Raw genomic sequence first — 9025 nt, 5'->3', positions numbered from 1 at the left:
CCTCCGTTTTCCCTAATGAATTGTTTTTCAAATTTCAAAATTGATGGGAGAGTTGCTTGGCTGAAATAAAAATTTGCAAGAGAATCCAGCTAGAGGAGGGGGTGGAGGATGGGTGAAATAGGTGAAGGGGATCAGGAGGTACAAACTGCAAATTGTAAAATAAGTTAGTCATAGGAATGAAAGTACAGCACAGAGAATATGGTATGGCAATAAGGTAACTATATTTACCGTGGTGGGTATCAAGCAATGTATGTACTTACTGAGTCACTATGTTGTATAGCTGAAACCAATATAACATTGTATATTAACTTTATTCCAATAAAAAAGAAAAAGAAAGAATCCAGTTGGACTGTTCTTAAACATACCTGGCCTTTATCATTTCTCTTTTTATGCTTGGGCCACTAATACCAAGTTTGTATTTTCTCCTTTTTTTGAAGCCACTAAAACCTATACAGATATATCTATACATACTAATTCCTCTAAATACTAAATTCCTTGTTGAGTGTTGACAGTGGAAGATATGGAATACAAAGGAAATAGGAAGAAAACATTAAAATTTCAGTTTTATTTTTATATTGTTCTTTAAAATGTTCTATTTTGTGTTTGTTTTATTATAAGTAATAATGATGCAACAGTTTGTGTAGATGATTTATAAAATCAATGTACAAATATTGAGAATATTTGTTTAACACGTTAACATGTTTTTTTAATGGTAGTATGTCAGTTAATGCAAATTGGAGACCAATGTTCTGGAACGCAGCTCATTTCATTTAAGTAGACATGTTGTCTAGAATGTACTCAGTGTTACCCAGGGAAGATTATAGGGTTACAAGTGTTGTGAGTCTAATTTCTCAAAAGATCAAGGACTTTCCAGGCCTCATTCATTTTCCTTATAAAATAGAGGAAATGAAAACAGGCTACCTAACAGGGAAGCAACTTGAAGGAGTTTTCTTCCTTGAATTCTTCCTTTCTTTCCTAAGACCTTAGAAATCTGCATGGGCCATAAGATCCTGGCATGGACCCAGAGGATGCCGGACCATCTTATTCTCTGTTGGAATATCAGAAGGATGGCCATTTGGGTTTGAGCTGCTCAGTGGATGCAACAGAGTGAAGTCTAGTGGACGAGGTCCATTCTGGATTGAACAGTTTGCTTTGCTCTGGTTCTTGGTCGCAGATTATCCATGGCCGCGGCTGTCATCCTATTTTAAGCTGGAGGAAGATTTAAATAACCTTAAAAATAAATCTCTGCAAGTATCATCGACAACGGGAAGGTTGATATTAAATATCAACTTGACTGGGCCACTGGGTGTCCGGATTAAACATTGTCTCTGGGTATGCATGTGCGCATGTTTCTGCATACGATGAGCATTTGAATCTGTGGATTTAGCGTCACAGATTGCCTTCCCCAAGGCCGGAGAGCATCATCCAATCCATACAGGTCTGAATAGAACAAAAGGCAGGGGAAGGAGGAATTCACCCCTTTGCTTCCTGTCTGCCTGCATGAGGCGGGATATTTATTTCTCCTGCCCTTGGATTGAGATTTATGCTATGGGCTCTGCTTGTTCTCGGGCCTTCAGGCTCTGAATGGAATTACATCACCCGCTCTCCTGGGTGTTGAGCTTGCAGATGGCAGATCACGAGACTGTTCAGTCTCCATAATCGGGTGAGCCAAGCACTCACAATAAATCTCTACACATATATACATATACACATACAAATATACATATATGCGTGTGTATATATATCCTATTGGTTCTGTTTCTCCGGACAGCCCAACTAATACAAACAGCAGTAAAAACCACACTGGGTTGGCATTTTCTGCTGTACTGTAGTATGCACATGGCAAAAAGTCTCCATGGGGCAAGAGGTCAACAGAAAACTCCCCCTGGGAAAACCCTTGACCTAAACACAGGTTGGGTAAATAAGAAAACAGTGTCCTCAGTTCTGAGAGAAGGCACAATTTATTTAGTCAAATTATTTTACAACATAGTCTTCATTGACAGTTGTCAGCTTAACACTTAATATAGTTTAAAAAAAGTCAACGATTACCTGTAAAATTATATATATTTTAATATCTAAAAAATATATTGCATATATAAGGCAGGAAAATCCCTTGCATCTGGGAAAGTTTGGTTGTTGTTTTTCCGAAGTTGTGATTCCTGCAGTGCGGTTATTTACAAACACTTCCAAAGCATTAGAAATGGAAATGGATCGCCTTTCTTTGCTCGTGCACGCCTGTTAAATTATGCACCAGTGCTTCTCTTTCTAGTAAATCGGTGACTTAAATGTCCGTTTTCTTTTCAGCAATAGTCACATTATGCTTTTTTAAAAACCAGCTATAAAAAGTACAAAGAGCCCAAATGTACAGATTGACAAAAGATGTACAAATTACATTTAAAAAAATAACGACAGATTTGATAGTAAAATTGTATTTGTGACCGAGGTCAACTCGTTTATTTATTTTTAATTTTTTAATTATTTATTTTTTAATACTGTGAGATATAGGAAAATAACTCTGCATAATTTATACAGTAAGTTGCCTTCTGATTGGTTGACCCTGGATTGATGGTCTGACAAGCGCACAGCGCTTGCGAATCTGTTTGTGTTTAGAAATCCCTAAGACTTTTCAAAGTTCTGGGACCCACTGTCATTATTTAAAAAAAAAAAAAAAAAGTAGTTATTTATTTCTCTGTCTTTCAGGAATGTCTGCATTTGCATTAACATTTCTTAGTTTATATCTTGACCTTTTCTAGAGAGAATGGTCAGCCTAGTGCATATTGCCCACTGAGAGGGAACCTGCAATGCCCATGGCTTCTTAAATACACACACGTTCTTTCTTTTAAATTCCAGTTGGGTGAAAACTTCACTGGCCTTACAACCAATGTTCCAGTTGCCATCCACTGAATTAGGTCCTCTTAAAATAAGATTATAAGCTTCTTGCCTCTATTTTCACTGAGTCTCAAACCAGAGCATAACTGGTTAAGTCCAGGACCCTTTAGTATACTGAACCCTACAAGGTCCGTGATGAGACCCGTGTGTTGATAAGAAACTGCTTTAGTCATAAAAATATAAAGAAAATCTAGTTTCTTTCCTAGAACCATGATACAACCATTCCAGTAATCTAAATATTCAACTCATAAAATAATAGGAGATTGAGAATCCAAACTGGCCCACAGAATTAGCCGTCTCTTTGTTCAAGGTACAGGAAGCATGATTAACAACATTAAAAAATAAAAGGATTGATTTTTAAAGAACAAATACAAAGGTTCTATCCAACAAAAAAGAACATCCAGTTTTGTGTTCTCTTCCAGGCCACACATGTCCCTTAGAGTCCTAAGAATCCCAGGAGGTGTGAGGGACGGGGCTTCAGTGAGATGGCCACTGATGATTAAGCGTCTAGTAGTAGCTGCCTAAGTGTGAGGGCACGTGGGTGTTGGGGTGTCGGGGGACGCTGGGGTTGGGGTAGATTCCACCTGTGGGGGAGGTCCAGTATTGTGACGCTGCTCCAAAGAAGCTGGAGGAGGTGACAGGCATGGAGGATGGGTGGGGAGGGACAAAGTTCACCTTCTGTTGATGCGCATGGTAGGAAGGCATGTAGGAGATGTCGGAAGGGTACTTGTACATGGAAGACTCGGTCGGGTGAGGCTGCAGAGCTTGGGCGATGCCGTGGAAGTCAAATTTGTAGGCATACCTCTTGCCGTGCACTTTGGTCATAATGTTTTTGTCATAGTAGTATCGCAGGGCCCGGCTCAGCTTGTCATAATTCATGTTGGGCTTGCTTTTCCGCTCCCCCCAGCGCCTGGCCACCTCATCGGGGTCCGTCATTTTGAACTCCCCGTTGGTCCCCTCCCAGGTGATACAGCTGGCGTTGGTGCTGTCGGAGAGCAGCTCGAGGAGGAATTGCCACAACTGGATCTGCCCGCTTCCTGCCAGCGGCGAGGCACAGGGGGAAAGAGAGAGTCTCAGCGGGGGAAGGCGGAGCCCGTTTCCCCAAATGTAAGGACCCGCTCACCCTTGAAGGGAGACCCTTTCCCTCCTTTTACATCCAGAACCTTCTGGGAAGCCCTTTCTTCCCGCTGTTGGCTTGTTTTCCTGTTTGCTGCTGAGACTGGCGTACTGAGCAAGGTCAGATGCTCAGATAATTTGCCCCAAGGGCGGGTAAAAGACGCTGTGGTCTGTAAGGAGCTGGATTGCCCAGAGTATGTGTGATATGGGGCCAGCTGCTCCCCGTGCCTTTTGGCAAGATTTTTCAACCTCTTCTTCTATAAATACCTGTGTCACTGTCTAATCTCTACTTACTAATGCAGGCCCCTAAGGTACTCCCTGTCAGTGTCAAAGGGGCTAGAGTCACAGGGCAAAGGTGGGACAGAGGCATTAATTAGGCTGATGGCACCGGGAATCTCCTGGGCAGAGCCCTGGGGCTTGGCTCTCGGCTCTAAATTCTACAGAGAAGAGAACCTGGGCAGTGAGAAAAATGAGGAGACGGAACTGGGTGCGCCTGGAGACAGAGGGGGCAGGAGTTCCCCGGGATGGCAAAGGGCTGATGGGCTCACACGCTCCGTGGTCTTGGTTTAGAATTCACTCGAAAGTTACCTTTACTAATGAATCCCGAAAATACAGTGTCAAATTAATTTTATCCACAACTTTTCAGGGACACACCTGTTTGATAAGGCCAGAGACTCTGCAATACCTTCTAAAGTCAAGAAAAATAAAACACCTTTGGAATATTTATTCACCTGTGCCTCACATGAGGAAGATAACTGAGAGTTCCTGGAGTTGTCTCCTTTTTGTCACCCTGTCTTTCCCTAATCAAACTTCTGTGCAAATCTAAACCTCAGTGCAGACAGGCAGTGCTAATATGTTTTCCACAAACATCCTCAGCTAATGACATTGTTGCCACCTGCCCTCCGGTTTGTACGCTGAAGAAACAGATGGTGAACATTTCAAGGAAAGAAGTGCATGTTAATCCCAAGTCAGGGGTCTGAGCATAGGAAAGAAGCCTCTGGGACCTCACAAAGCTATGGAACATTTTGGAAAGAGAACCTTTCAGGCCAGAGGAAACTCACCAGGGTTGGCTAAGCGACTGCTGGTCGGACCCAGGATCTGATATGGATCTAGAGAGATAAGAAAGGAAATTTGCTTCACTGTTATTAAAAATATAACAATACAGCATTCATTATAAGAATATTCCAAGGGTTTAGACTTTTATTTCAGTATCATAGGGAAGCCTGATTTTAGAAAACATTCCTGCTTTTATGTGCAGCCCTCAAAGATCTTGATCACAGTTATGGGTTTCATCCCCAGAATTACAGAAAGAGCATGGATAGTAACAGTATCATCTTTTCATATTTGGTGTCTAAAATTTGTAGATAATGCTGTCATTACCTAACACAGAATAATGAGACCATTTGGAAAGGAGCTGGCTATTATTCAATCCTGATGATGAATAAAGTGAAGGTGGCTTATTAAATAGGCTTAAAGGAAGTCTAATGATTACTGGTCTTTAATAGCTCTTTTACGATCAGCTTTACATGTCTCTGTTTTTCAGATGTAGCATGAGAAACACAAGCATGGAAATCAAGCAGCCTGGGATGCAGCCCCAGCTATGTTACTAAATAACTCACTGGGCACTCTCTGGGTATCAGTGTTCTCATGCCAAATGAGTGGGTGGGCTGCTAGATCCCCCAGTCCCCCGTCAGTCCCCTGATCATACAATATTCTGTGATTTTAAGCTTGGCAGTGTCAAGTATGTCAGAATTTGCATTTTAACTATTAAAAAATGACTATTTTTAATATCTCATTGTATTTAAAACATTATGATTATTTAGCCATAAAAAAAGTCTTTGTGATATGGGTTTATGTGAGGTTTGTCTTCTTATCAGGTGAGGAAGTCACAGTAGACAGCTGGGTCACTACTTGGCCATGTTGTAAATGTCGGGGAGACTGTCACTAGTTTTACAATTATAATTGCAACCTTCCCAAAGCGTGATTTGGGGGTTTCTGCTTACAAGTGTGAATTATCTTGAGGAGCCCTTAAGGCTGCTTAGTCTGTCCTTTCTCATCCACATAGTATGACAACTAAAGTGTTTGTGGTAGGTACTGTCTCATTTGTTGCTGTTGGGATTCTTTAAGTCCTCTGTGCCAAATCCTCTCTGTCTGCCTTGCGTTTCATGGGCAGCAAGGTCTTTCTTAACCTTCCTGATGAAATGTGGGTCATCTTTCTATTGCTCTGTCTTCAGTGGAGATGGAAAACTATGCCCGTCCATATTCAATTATGTTCAGAACTTACAGAACATAATACATTTCTCCAGGACGCAGAGAGCATGCATGGGGCTATACAGGGAGAGGGGGGCTTTGGCTCAAATCGTGAAGCTGAGCCTAACGAGCTATGAACCCCTGTTGCTTTCCATGTGAAAGGAGGGGCAAGCTAATCCTCAAGACTGAAATGCTTTAGATTTCCACGTCTCTAAGTTCCATTGCAATACAAGAGTCACCAGTTCTCTGGTTTTAAAAGTTCCTCTGCCTGAATTGTTAAGTAGATCCACCACCGGATGACGATATTTGGGGCAGTACGGTTTGGTGGAGCACAAAAGGCTTGGATGGCCACTTGGGGGGCAGATTCTCTTGCAAACCAGCTGTGTGGCTTTTAGCGAGTCATTTTACCCCTCTGGGCCTGTTTCTTTATTTTACACAGTGAGGCACTGGAGCATTTGATCTTTCAGGTCCTTTCGCTTCTGATATTTAACAAGTTTCTATCTGAGACTAGTGCCTGCTACTGAATTAATGGATCTAATGCGAAGGTCCAACGCAGACCCTCCAGGAAAGAGAAAAGTGATGGTAAGGGCGGCGTGTGCTTTAAATCTTCCTCATGTGACCACGTGGAATCGATGGCTGCCTCAGAACCACAGGAGGGGCTGCACCCTGCGGACAGGTACCTGGCTGGGGCCGCTGCTCAGTGTTCTTACTCATTGTTTGTGCTCCTGCAAGGGGGGGACCTGCAGCAAGAGAAAAAGAACTATGGTCAAAGGGACCCTTTTCCACAAGGAGAGGGAAACGTCTTGTCAAAAGCCCCCCAGAAGGAGGACCGATGTGCTTTCTCACTTCTCACTCATCCATTCACTCACTCATTTATTTGTTTTATTTTATAAACATTGATCTAGAAGTTATTATGTGTCAGCCCTGTTCTTGATGCTGGAGATTCAGCAGTAAACCAGCAGTTCCTGGTAGAACTTACCTGGGAATGGGAGAGACAATAACAACATAGAGATGTAGTACATCATGTCTAAAGTGTTGAGGCCATGGATTGTACTTTAAAACAGGACGTTTAGAGGGGTCCTTAATGAGAAGGTGACATCAGGGACAAGTCACCTGCTCTTCGTGTCTCCATGTTTTGTGAGCTCTCCTCCATGGAATCTCTCACGCTCCTTTCCCACTCTTGCCATAGCTTTTCCATTTTAGATGGGCACTGCTTCTTCAGTGGTCTTTGGCTTAGTCCGACTGCTGTACTCTCCACTCCTCTCCTCCCCCACTCACCATCGACTATTTAGCCAGTTTAATCTCCCTAAACCATTCCACTCCACCATCCAGAAGCCTTAGTGACTCCTCACTGCCTAGAGAACTAAGGTTTATCTTCCTAGCATCCTTCACACTCCTTTCCTTACCTTTCCAGGCTTCTTTCCCTTCACGCATCCTGAATGCCAGGAACCCAGAGTCCTCGCTGACATCTTTCCCCAGCCCCACCTGCCCTAGGAGGGCCTGCCTTCCCCATCTCAGATCCAAATCCTGCCTCTCCTAGAGCCAACTCAAATGGTCCAGGTCCTCAAGGCCCTCCCTGATACCATCCAGTTGGAAAGCATTGTGTGGGTGCTAACTCCTCTCCCCTGCTTGAGAGAATGATTCGTGTCTGATTGCCCTTTGTGAACCCCAGTGTGCCAAGTTGTGAGCACACAGCAAACAAATAATTAATGCATGTTATTGAAAGGGATTCTGGTTATTGCTTGGGCATTAATTTGTAATCCTGATCTCTTTCTTGAAAGAATTCCCTTGACCACCATCCATTCACTTGATATTTTACTTCCTAGAGGTAGGAAGATTGGCACATGGTTCATGAGGTTATAGTAATTCTCTTTCCCTACTCTCTTAATGGGGGACTTGGGGCCACACAAAATGATGTCTCCAACCCCTACCATCTCCTCATCAGCTCAGCCTTTCATGGGACAGGAGTGGGATGATGATATGACTCAGCCTTGACAGAGGGGCAAAGTCATAGAGGGTCATTATTGGAACTTAAATGATAGAATCCAAATGCAGTGTGACCTGTTTTTCATATGGAATCCTGTTCTGAGAAACCTTCCACTTCAAAATTTCTAAAACCAAATGCAATGAGACAAAACTCAAAGGTCTGAACAAAAATCCCAGAGTGTCTTTCAAGGAGCAGGTATCACTGACAGGCCCTACACTGGCAATTAATTTTGATGTTCATTCAAAGCAAGAAAACACATGTTCGCTCTTCTCCTCTTATCTCATGACCCTGTTCTCCACCCTTGTCCACAGGAAAACGTTTTCCTTCCCAGTAATGGTGTGGCATTTACTTACTTTTGTTGAGGCTGGAATTCATGTTATTGCCCCATGCTCCTCTCCTGACTGAGTCATAAGAAGGGTCTAACAAGAAACAAGAAATAGAGGCATGTCAGCATCTCCTGCTTTTCAGAAACGTATGAGGATTATCTTTTAGCAATCAGGAGAAATTAGATTTAATCCAGCAATAACTCCTGAAGCATCACTAAATTGCAGAGGTGTACACTTCCCCTGGGGGTGAGCGTGGAAGTGAATGATAGGAACATTAACAGTCAGGGTAATGGGGAGAAACCCTGGATCTGAGGTCAGAGCATTGGTTCAAGTTCTGTCCCTGCCACTGCTCGTGGTGGGACCTTGGGTGAACCATGACTTCCCTGAGCCTCAATATGACAATATTTAATGTGAAATTAATAAAAAGTTATTTAAAAACTTCAATATGAAAATAAAA

At 42.7% G+C, this 9025-nt stretch overlaps 1 protein-coding gene across 4 annotated transcripts in view; it reads right to left on the bottom strand.

Annotated features, from left to right (window-relative positions):
• Positions 1-1942: 1942 nt before the first annotated feature.
• FLI1 (Fli-1 proto-oncogene, ETS transcription factor) overlaps positions 1943-9025 on the bottom strand; it is a 112646-nt gene continuing 105563 nt past the window's right edge. For 3 of the 4 annotated variants that reach the window (XM_036930042.2, XM_036930043.2, XM_036930040.2), the window contains 4 exons: positions 8596-8661; positions 6936-6995; positions 5067-5114; positions 1943-3926 (listed from right to left, as the gene is read on the bottom strand). In XM_036930042.2, coding sequence (XP_036785937.1) covers positions 3397-3926; positions 5067-5114; positions 6936-6995; positions 8596-8661 — 704 coding nt within the window. In that variant the 3' untranslated portion in view covers positions 1943-3396. The remainder of the gene's footprint in view (positions 3927-5066; positions 5115-6935; positions 6996-8595; positions 8662-9025) is intronic. The other variant, XM_036930041.2, reaches the window with a different exon arrangement.

This window comes from Manis pentadactyla, chromosome 13, assembly GCF_030020395.1.
Source record: "Manis pentadactyla isolate mManPen7 chromosome 13, mManPen7.hap1, whole genome shotgun sequence".
NCBI classification, from domain to species: Eukaryota; Metazoa; Chordata; class Mammalia; order Pholidota; family Manidae; genus Manis; species Manis pentadactyla.
This window is presented reverse-complemented; position numbering and strand designations above follow the sequence as displayed.